This window comes from Bactrocera oleae, chromosome 5 (assembly GCF_042242935.1).
Source record: "Bactrocera oleae isolate idBacOlea1 chromosome 5, idBacOlea1, whole genome shotgun sequence".
Lineage (NCBI taxonomy): Eukaryota > Metazoa > Arthropoda > Insecta > Diptera > Tephritidae > Bactrocera > Bactrocera oleae.
The window spans coordinates 46,697,530-46,709,855 of NC_091539.1; the positions used below are offsets into that span (position 1 = coordinate 46,697,530).

General features: G+C 33.5%; 1 protein-coding gene across 1 annotated transcript; it reads left to right on the top strand.

Annotated features, from left to right (window-relative positions):
* Positions 1-203: 203 nt before the first annotated feature.
* Positions 204-8,210, top strand: LOC106616295 (calaxin). Its single transcript, XM_014232890.3, has 5 exons — positions 204-527; positions 4,718-5,075; positions 7,196-7,319; positions 7,484-7,843; positions 7,987-8,210. The coding sequence occupies exons 1-5, from the start codon at positions 524-526 to the stop codon at positions 8,104-8,106; spliced, it is 966 nt and encodes a 321-aa protein (XP_014088365.3). The 5' UTR covers positions 204-523; the 3' UTR covers positions 8,107-8,210.
* Positions 8,211-12,326: the final 4,116 nt, after the last annotated feature.

Sequence of the window (12,326 nt, forward strand, 5' to 3'; positions counted from 1 at the left end):
ATGTTGATATTTTCCAATGTTTTCCATGTCGGGCCTGCTAGTAGTTACGGTATTTTTATGTGTTTGGCTTTCAGCACTTATTCAGCTCAAAAGACTGATAGCTGAATTAAGTGCTGAATACCAAAGCGCCTGGAAAGTTTGTATTTATTTATACATACATGTACTTGTATATAAGAAATATTTGTGGAAGGTTGGTTTGTTATGAAAACCATTTCGTTTTGTCAATAATATAGCAGAGACAGGTCAGGTGCAACAACTATGCTCAATCGTTGCATCGGCATTTCCCTTTAACGAAGCATATCGACTTGTTGTCCTACCTTAACTCATTCAACGGTATATTATGCGAATGAAGTGGAAAAATTTGTCCTACTTGCCACAGTTAACATTACTTTTGCGAGTTTTTTTTTTTTGCATAAAATTTCCATGGAAACCGGAAAATTTGTTTATTTTACAACAAAAGTAGGGTTTCGCTTTGGTGTACCGGAGTGTAAAGGAATTTTTGTGAAATATCGAACTACGCAAAATGGGTGAGTTTGGTTGAATCAGTTAAAAAAAAAAAACTAAAAAAGTTAATACTTTTTGCTGAATAGTTACGTCGATTTTATAATAAAGTTTTCTGTGAAATGATTATTATACTGATGTGAAATATAGATCATTTTATTTTGGCAAATATTAAATTAAAGTTTTTAAAGAATTGGGCGAGTGAACTAACCGCCAGTGAAGGGATTATTGTGTGAATGTATGTGTCGAAAGTAAAAATCAATTTCATAAAAATAGTGAATATATTTACAAAAATCTGTCAAATGCAACGCAAACAAGAAAGCACGTTAACTTCAACAGCATGGACACAAACACCCTTAATAAGTCAATTTCTTATAGCAACTATATGTGAAACTAAATCTGAACACGTAAACATCCAACGGTTCGCATCCAACAGAAAGCTCTATGTTAGCTCTTTCTTGCCACGTTGTTTGATATAAACAACCTTCAGTCAGTTTGAAAGGCAGCTATATGCTATATTAGTACGATCTGAACAGTTTGTTCGGAGTTTGCACCTTTGCCTTCGACACTAATCTATGCCAAATTTCGTTAAGATATCTCGTTAAATAAAGAGTTTTTCCATACAAAGACTTCATTTAGGTCGACCCGTTTGTATGACAGCTATACGTATTCTATAGCGATTCGATGTCGGCGGTTCTGACAAATGATCATCGCACCCTAAATGCGAACACAGACGTGTGCAAAATTTCAATTCGATATCTCAAAAACTGCGTGACCATATACATACAAACAGACGAACGAACAAGAACGAACTAAATCGATTCAGCTGATCATTTATATACTTTATATATTTTATAGCGTATCCGAAGTTTCCAAACCTAATACACACTGTTCAGGCAAAGGCAAAGATTCTAAGATAAGTTTTCAGTAATATAGGATAAAATTAGAAAACCATGTTAAACATAAACAATACATTTTTAGTTCAGATCCCTCATTTGCTTCTCTAACATTTTCCGACATTTTTCTGTTACGTAAAAACTCATAGAGCAGAATTGCTTTGAACGCAATTGAATTTGGATCTGAAAGTGTTTTATTGCTTGACCAGTGCTTTGTTTTCTGTGCTTTTTTATAATAAAAATGGCGACTGCTGCTTGGCAAAGCGTAAAAGTTGAGAGTTGCCTAACATTTTGCTTAGCTTTGCTTTCCATCGCCACGAAATGAACGAAGTCATACAAAAGCATACATCGAACTTATCTGTCAAAGGGAATGTCTGAAGTAAAGCGAGGCAAAAGTTGCATTTAAATTAGCCATAAAGATATTGCTAGTGAAGGTATGGTTTTGGTCATCTGCTAGAAAGAAAAGTTCAATTTCAGACACTAAATTAGTGTTTCATTTTCCTTTTTGAAAGAATAATTTTTGCGAAATCTATGTCCATATTTAAAAGTAAAAGGCTTTGATTAAAAAACAGATAATAGTTGTTGACCCATTACAATATACAAACCACTTACTTTCTATTCGATATAATGGCAAATGGACGAGGTCTTACGGTAAAATATATGATCTACCTTTTTAGCCACATTATCTTCATTGATATTCTTTTGAACCACGCTCTCCATACAAATAACAGCATTCTAAAAACTCTTCGAACAGTTCCATAAAATCCTTTTAATTGATGTTATATTATAAATACCTAAGTAGGATACTAAAGGGTGAGGTTCAGTTATAAGGGTAAATGCTTGTAAAAAAAATCACTGAAACTGCTTTAGCTCCTGACGGTATCTTGAATTACTTACACGTTACAACAAATTTACCAGAACTTCGCTTAAACTGAATATTTTTACATTTAATAAACCAAGATTTTTTTCCAGTGTTAGCAAAATGTTTCTTAACTTGATTTTTCTTTGTTTGAGTGACGTGGCGTATGAGTAACTTTTAATTAGTTTAAATAGTTGGTGATAAAGTAGCAACGTATACGCCACGGTGTCTCTGCTCATATTACAGCTGATATACTCGTACTTACAAAACAACATAATTGCAGTGAAAAATACTTTTACTTTTAGTTTGCGCAAGAAGTTCGGTTTTATTAAAAGTTAAACAATATTTTCACATAATTTAACATCAATATAGTTACTAATAAAATATTAATTTCCTTTCATTCGATAAATCAAATAAACATATATACTTGTACAACTGTAAATAGTACTGTTTTATTCATTTCAGTTTATTTATCACATCCAATCTCCCCACTTACGCACACATACGCACATTTGCAAAGAAGTTTCCAAGTGATTTAATTAATTGTTAAAGTTCGCTAATTAGTTCACACACTCCTACTCCAATTGGACAAAACGTCATTTTCTAAAACACTTCCGACTGCTGTTTACACCGACTGTTGATAGCTTTATTCTCGTATAGTTGAAATTAGTTGCACAGAAAACAGCAAATTAAAAAGTTTAGTGAACCCTGAGTGCTAAGCTTGCCACCAGGTGATGGTGTTGCTGCTTCTAGAGAAGTTTCGAAACTATGACAGCATGAAACCAAACACTTAAGTATGTGTAGGGAAGTGTTTCGAGCAAGTAGCCGAGAAATTAGGCGAACTAATATTGATAAGCATTAGAGTGCTAAGTATTAGAGTATGTATGACTATGCTAGAGGTATAGGCCCAGAAATTAGTGAAGTTTAGTGAAGATACTGCAAGGTTGTCAAAGGTAACTTGAGAGTAAATATTTATATTTGCTTTAATTTGTTTCGTATGTTTTATTATAATATAAATATTTGCACATTAAAGCAATAAAAATAAGTAAACAAATTTTGTTACTTTATTTATTTTAAATTTTTTATACGAAAATTTAGTTATTATGTTGTAAATTTTATAATCTTAAAACATATTGAAATTACTATAAACTAAATAACCGTTTTTTATACATCAAAAGTGCAACATTTAAAAATTACTACAATAAAATTTTTTTAATTTTCTTTATAAATATAGCGAACTTATTAATAAGAAGCTTTTCAAAATGGAAAATATTTAATTCGATGTTATATTTTATAATTAATTTGAAATAGTTTTTATTGAGTTCTCAAAATGTAATTCCATCTTCAGAGTCGATCCGTCTTAGGAAATTAAATCAAATATACAACTCATCGATTGTTCTTTTTATTCGTCAAGTTTTGAAATATGAACTCGCTCGCTTATTTAAATTTGTAAAATGTGGCTTGAGGGTTCATAAGATATTATTAGGACCAGAAACACTTTTTTTCTGAGTAAAAGTATCTGAGAAAACGAACTGCCCTAATAATGCAAGCATATGTCTGCAGAAAATTTACATTTCAAGGGAAGTTTTTTTTTGGTACATAACAAAATTATTTACACACTGAAGCGATCACATGTGCATATGTACATACAACCATGTGTACAATCACTTGTCTGTGCATATGCTAAATGGTTACTTTTTTTCCTTTTCGGTATGAAATCAACAAATTAATAGCATTATTCAAGCACCCGCAATGCATAGTTTTAGGCGGCAGTAGCGAGCCTAGGGCTGTGACTTCTTTTCGTGAGTAGAGGTGCATGTGAAATGTATTCAATACATCCAAATATATGTCGACGGTTGGCGGAGAGGTGTGAGCACCAGCTAATAAAATCATTTACTTTTGCTGCCATTCAATCGTCACGCTACAGAAATGTCTTCATATGGAGAATTAGCATGCTATTTGAAGGAGGCGCAAAGCGGCTAATAGTAGCATGCATATATTTAACAGTTAGGCAGACAGACAATACACATGTGCATGCATGCAGGTATTTAGATAGAATTTGAGGCACTTAGTATGTTGATTAGGGGGGAATTTGTAGGCTGGCTGCTATAAAGGAAGTTTGATATCAATCAAGCGCAAATAGCGATACAATATAAAATCCGAAATATTCATACCATGTGTGGTGGTGTGTGCGGTAGAGCCTGACTTTTGCTTTTTATTGTAGGCGGTTTGTTGTCTGCTGTCATTATTGCATGATTGACGCGCATTTAGTCGATATTTGGTATTGTTTTTGTACATTACTTTCCTGACTTGTCAATTTTTATGCGATTTTTACTTCTTTTTTTATTTGTTCCCCTTATTTTCACTTACAACATAAGCGTATGCATAAATGTATTCTTTGTAACACTTTTTGTAATGTATTTTTTGTTGTTTTTCATTCCTGCATTGGTAACAAAAACAGCTTCAGGTGTGAAGGTTGCAGCTGGAGGTGGCGGTGGTGTCGCCACTGGTAATGGCAATAGCAACAGCAACGGCGCTGCACAACGCACACCAACCGGTGAGCCATCTAACGGCGTACGCCCACCACAGACCGTTAAAGACAAGTCGGCGGGCAAGGAGAAGTCAACACTACTCACCAGCAAATGTATACTGAGGACCATTACCGCATTTTTGGCGAGCAACAAACGCAACTCCTACAATGCACAAATGCGCGCCAAACAGACGAATAGACAACGTCGCCAGCGCAAGATGGACGAGTTGAGCGGCAAAATTAATCCGAAGTTGCTAGAGAATTTACGTAAAAAGACAAAGTTCAGCAAGTGAGTGCAAGTGCAGAGTTATAAAATTTAAATAACAAATTAAAAACATGTTAAGCCTCATTATTATAGCGAAAAAGTGTTTGAAGTAATATGTACTTAATTAATATGTAAAATTTAGGAAGTATGAGTAACTTTTAATTAGTGCAAATAGTTTGTGATGAAGTAGCAACGTATACGCCTTGTCGCTACGGATATTCAGTCAATTCAGGCAATAAAGCGGGTCGATTTACAGGGAGTCAAAAAAACGGAATCGCATATGTGATATTTAAGACGAAGTTTAGCTTTTAGGGATCATTAAAATTTGTTCGTCGGATTTTGAGATATCTGAATGAAATGTAATACATACATATACACATACATGCATTTCGATATTATATTTATCATTTGTCGGAATCGGTCAGATCCGACAACTATAACATATTTCACCCATACAACCGATTATTCAGATTTTTTATTTACTGGTATACTGCTTTTAATTAAAAAGCTAAGAGCACGTAATTTTGCTGAATTTTCCTCCAATACATACTTATCAATGACAGTGAAAATAAACAAAAATTGAACAACTATAACTTATTCCTCTTATACAACTGATTATTCAAATTTTAGCAGCTTTGAGTGTCGGAATAATGCTATAGAATGTAGTGCGAGCTACAGAACGATTAAAAAGTCAAAAAGATAAATGGATTCGGCGATTTTTGAAAACTAAAAAGTAAACTACTTATCAAATGTTTTAAAAATTTAAGGGTATATACGTATTTATATATTTTAGGAATACATATTTAAGATTTTGAAGAATAACATTAAATATTTTTTGAGTTACACTAACAAACAAAGTTCTCCGCTAATGCAGTGATTACAACCTTCTCCGTGGATGAAACTAAAAAAAAATTTTACAAGCAGATATTGTCCGTACAGTGACGGTTGCACCGAAGCTATAATACCCTTCACAGATACAGAGGTTCCTTACAATAACTTGATTCCAATCTAATTTCATGAAAATACCTCGTCAAATAAAAAAATTTTCCATGCAGGCACTTAACTCTGATAGTTCAGTTAATACAAGTATGGCAGCTATATGCTATAGTGATCCGATCTAAACCATTTTTTCGGAGATTACATTATTGCCTTAGAAGAGAACTCATGCCAAATTTCGTGAAGATTTCTCGTCAAATAAAACAGTTTCCCATACAAGTACTTTATTCCGATTGTTGAGTTTGTATGGCAGTTATACGCTATAGTAATCCGATATCGGCCGTTCCGACAAATGAGCTGCTTCTTAATGAGGAAAGGACAGGTGCAAAATTACATATCGATCGATAGCTTAAAAACTGAGGGACTAGTTCGCGTATATACAGACGGACGGACAGACGGACATAACTAAATTAACTCAGCTCATGATGCTGATCATTTATATATATATTTTATAGGGTCTCCGCCGTTTCCTTAAAGGGTATAAAAAAAAACCAAATATTGACAAAATGTCGTAAAATTGTGGTGATTTGGAAAAATTCAATTCTAGAGAAGATGCCTGGTTGGTCAGTGTATTTAAATAATATACAGAATGTGCAGAAAAACTTTATAATGATCGAATCATTTATCTCCGAGTAATCACTGCAGCAAATTAGAAAACTATAGTTTCCAGACAATCTCGAAAAACGGCTACATTTTAGAAGACTGTCAAAAAATAAATTAAATTCTAAACGCCTTAAGATTTGATCAATTCATTTGCTATCTTGTTAAATTGAGATGAGTCATAATATCGAGCACAAATGTTCCAATTAGTTTCGAAATTGAATCCATTAAATGCTGGTGACATCAAAAGTATTCAAAACAAGAGAATTTATTGCCGGAAAAGATATCCCTCATTTAGGTTTTTACATTATTTTCAATTTAAATTCGAAATATAAACTAAAAATTATAAATTTTTCCTTATGATTGCAAGATTTTGATTTCAATTGATGTTACATGGCGTATGAGTAACTTCTGTACGAATATTTAACCGAAAAACTTTTCAATAGACTAGACTAATCCAACTTTTTATTTAAGCTATCCATATTTAAATAAATCTCTTTTGCATTTCCTAATAAAATTTGATCAACTTTTTATTTAATTATTTGCAGAGATGAAATCGATGCTTTGTGTCGAATTTATCGCAAACTCGTATCAAATTGTCAATATGCAGCAAAAACGTTAGCAACCGGCAGCTCCAGTGCGGCAATAGTGAAACCGCATGCAACAGCGGAGGTAGAAATAATCAAAAAACAATTACAATTACCAAGTATAAGTTAAATACATTTTTTTTTTTTAAATTATTTTATATTCAATACTAATAGTCAAAAATGTTAGTTATTTTACAAAGTACTGAATATTATTATATAAGAATCTTATTATATTCTGAACTCCGACAGGGTATTGATCGCATTGTGTTCCGCGAGCTGCTGCACGGCACATTCGATATTGTAACCGAAGAAATTCTCATGGAACGCATCTTTTTTTGTTGGGATCGCGCGCACGAGGGTCTGCCATTGCGTTTGGAGGGTTGGTTGACCGGCTTGTCGATATTCCTACGTGGATCATTAGCCGAGCGCACAAACTTTTGCTTTCGCGTCTACGATTTGAATAGCGACGGGTTCATCACGAAGGATGAGATGTTTACACTGTTACGCAATTGCCTTATCAAACAACCACAAGACGAGGATCCCGATGAGGGTGTTAAAGATTTGGTGGAAATTGTGCTGAAAAAATTCGATTTGGACAAGGATGGCAAGGTAATTTACTGTCGATTAGTTAAAAAATAAACATAATATTTTTGTTATATTTGTATACCATTTTTTTCTTTGTGTTTAAAGTTTGTTTATGTATACGTGTATATCAAATATATAAAGAATTATAATTGGTTTATGGTTTTCAGGTTTCAATAGAGGATTTTATGGGCACTATTGGGGCCGAACCCTTGCTGTTGCAAGCCTTTGGACAATGCTTACCATCTGAGACGGCCACTGTATCATTCTTTTCAACATTACAAATATAAGTTTACAGTTATACTATTCAAATATTTTGAAACAATTGAAAATGTAAAACGAAATGTGCAAGAAACAATTTTCTTAGACTATTACTATAGAAGATAAAAAATGGTAGAGCATTAAAAAACATTTCATTCAAAATGGCAGAACTGGTTTAAAATTTGAAACTCGACTGAATGGAGGAACGAGAAAGAGAGGTATAATGTAAGGGGCCAGGTCGACTGTGGTTGTTTCGTTTTTTCTGCAATTTCCAAGAAAGTGGTGTCAATCTCCTTTCCGGCCGATAGGACAGCCTTCGTATTTTTCGGAGTAGGTTCGCTAGTTTAAGTTCATTGTTTCGACTGCTATTTGGTGTCTGTTCCTATTCCTGTTTCCTCGGTGTTCCCAGAAATTTTATCGGATTGCGTTTAAACAGTGCCACACACTACTGTATCTCACGATTGCGCTTGTTATCCGAAATTAGCAAGCACGGCAACTATCGCCGACAGCTTTCTGACGACCAATATTTCATATAAAGATGTATGCCATTACAGCTATCTCATGCACTTTCAATCGGCGGTCTGTCAATACGAGACCGAGCGCTCACATTATCCTCTTTTGTGGCCGCTTTCGGCGTACCTAGGCTTCGCTTATCAAAAGCAAACTTGCTGTGACGAAAATAAGTACTTGTCGTAGTTTAACCTCTTATTGCTTTATGCTTCACTTCAGTTTTTTTTTTATAGAATCACGAACATTTAATTTTAGTAATGTGTTATGGTATGGATTCGATCCAAAGCTTCCAAGCGGAGTTTTATCCAGTGCTAATCAAACAAAATACCGTAAATTAAATTTTAGATTGAATTAGTTGAGACACCGCATGCCTTTACAAGCTTTAGAAGATTCATGAAATGTTTGAAATTCGTTTACCTACCCTCATTTCATCACAGCTCAACCGGCCTGCAGTTTTTTCTCTATGGCTTAGGTTAGATTTGTTAAAAACAACCTAACCTAAAACGGAGAGAAACAACTTCAGAACAGATTATTTATAATCAAATCGAAAATAAGATAATTTTGATAGATAATCAAATTTTGTGAGATGGGATGAAAGGTTATGTCTATTTTATTATGTAAATTTCAGAATTTTAGAAATATCGTACAAATTCTTCACTCATGTATCGCTTACAATTCAAATAGTACAAGTATAATATTATTTCTCCGAGACGTTTTCGTTACTATTGTTAAGAAAAAAACCGTTAAATATACACCTATTTTAAATAACCAAACTACCAGTAACCAAAAAGTTCATCTGTGTCATCAACAGTTATGCATACTCATTCAACCCCGACGAAAGGCGGCATTGTTGCATGCGTCATGCAAAATAATAAGCGTCTGTTTCAGTGGGGCTGACAAACAACAACAAACAACAACACATAATAACAGCAATATACACGTAAATATTCAACTAGTTATTGCTACATGTGAACAAAGTGGCGCACTCAACAGAGATCAACAGTTCGCAGATCAACACGTCAGAGTGTACGGTACATACACGCCGGCACACATATACATATATGTAATTTATGTAACAATACTAGCACAACAAAGCGGCAAGCATGAATTATTTGTTTTTAGCGCTTTTTTACTACTTTATTAAAGTGTAAATGGAAATTGAAATTGAAATTATTGTCACCTCGCAAATACTTGGTTTCAGTGGGCACGTGCACCTGCATATACATATATAAGTAAATGTAAATGTATATATATATAAATATATAATTTTTTTTGTTTATACAATATGTATCTTTGTATATCACATGTTGCAAGTTCGTACCCAAATTTGTTAGTATGTAAGTATTCAAAATAACTTAGCATACCTCAAACAACTGTTTTGCGTACTTAAAAACATAAATACTCGCGCACTCACATCCATATGATCATATGTAGCAACAAATTTGTGCATTTGAATATTCTCCAAGCGCTTCTAAACAAAGCTTAAGGTGTCGCCGTTGACTGTGAAAGTAAATTTCATGTTAGTTTCACTACAAGTATATTGTTGTTGTTCTTTTTGTTCTTCCTCATCATCACCATCATCAAACCAATCAAAATAAGCGTCACATCAATTTGTTTCTGAATTAATTTCGTATGTACATGTGTGCATGTGTTCCTAGAATGAGCAACGAAAGGGACTTTGGACGCTTGGATTACTAGCCAATTGTTTTATGTTCAACAACAACAAATAGTGAAATTTTATAAAACAAAAACAAAGAAGAAAACCAAATGATTTGCTGCTGCATCAAACCAGATTCAATTTACAAACACAATAAGGCGCGAATATGGCACAACAAAAACAACGTATCAGTTGTCATATATTTATATGTAGGTGTGTATATTTATAGGTATGACTGTATGTCTATGAACATACTATGTACTTGTGTGTAACATGTGCGGCAAACTATTTATAATGCTTAGCATTTAATGGTGATGCAGCCCATTAACTGTTATTAAAAAGTCTGTTTGGTGTTCGCTATTCAATTATGTCACTCATATTCCCTGGGTACATATATATTATATAAGTAATATAAATATAACCTATATAGGCGGACTAGAATGTATTAGTGTCTGAGTAACAGTTTGTCGATTAAATGTTTGAAGCGCATAGAACATATCGTTTGATAACTCTATAACATGTGGTGATACCTAAGCCTCTGAGTAAAGTTGTATTATCAAGAAGCTTCTCATACAATTATAAATTTTCACTCCGATATAGAAACTAGGGTTCATGATTTTAAGCAAAGAACTGGGTCAAGTACCAAATAAAAAGGGAAAACAAGAAAAAAATTTAACTTCGGTTGGTAATTTGCATATATACAGACGGACAGACGGACGCCCGAAGAGGCAGACATGGCTAAATCAACTCAGCTCATCACGCACACAAGTGATAACGCTTCAGCCCTAATGAGTTCCGATTGGATGTCTAAGAACTATATTTGATTATTCTGTAGCTATGATTTTCCACCAACTTGGATTGTGATCGTAATCTTTTTTGTTCCTATTGCATCTTATACGCCTTAAATGGTCTGTAAAAAAACTATATATAGTATTTAAAAAGCCTGATAAATATTAATTTGATAAAATTTACTTTAATTCTTCACTTCACAATTTAATTTGAAGACTACCGTAATCCTTGGACAGATATTGGAGATTTATCACGAAGTCGGAATGCTGCGAAATGAATCGCAATTTCTTTTTGTTAAAAAACAACAGTTTTTTACAAACCCTTTCGCAGGTTTCTATGGAAAATTCCTTTACATCTAAATAAAGAGTATCAAAAGGTGATTCGTTATTATTTATTAATTTTGCAGAAATACTCATAGCGTCAGCTTAACTGAAGATTAAACAGCTTCGTTATACTTATTATATAGCTGTTTCTTCGACTAATACCAATAAATTAAGTTTATAATTAATTGATATATGTGTACTCCGGTAAGTCTTGATTTATGCGTCCTTAGTATCAATATGGATTTGGTTGTACTGTTTATGTATTTTGGTTTATTTTACCATTTTGAAAAATTTTAGATCAAATTCTAATTCCAAAGGTCATTTAATGTTGTTTAGGAGTATTCATTGAGAGCATTAGTACTACAACCAACAAGTTCCTCCTTCTTTTTCTCTCATTTTATTGAAGAAATGTGAGTTTTCTCTTATCTGCGAGTCCTTAAAGGATACAGCTAGTCTGGTTATACTTTTACAAATAACATGCTATTGTAAAATTCTAAATCGATATATCGAAAAGGTTATGAGCTACAGCCTTCTAAAGTGTAGCCACACAGGCGAGTCAGCTGCATCAGCTTATCTTTAAACGCAATTTTCTCAAAACTACATTTTCCAAATCTGCTTCAGTGATTACTACGAGACTAATGATGCGATCACTATCAAATTTTTTCTGCATATTCTGTACATCCAATAGCCTACCAGTTTTTTATCCGATCATAAGCTACAAACGACATATTTGTTAGTAAAATGCAACTTGTTTTAAAAAACGCTGCCATTTTGTCAATTTTTGATTTTTTTCGACCGCAGGTTATTGTACGGATATTTTTTTCCAGTAGAGAATTTGTTTTAGGTTTCAACCACAGAGAAGAACGAAATCCCTGCAGCAGTACCCCGCCGTCGGAGTTCGCGTGTAACTACAAAAATATTAATATTTTAATCGCTATTTTCCAAATTTTGTTCACTCTTTCCGCTATCT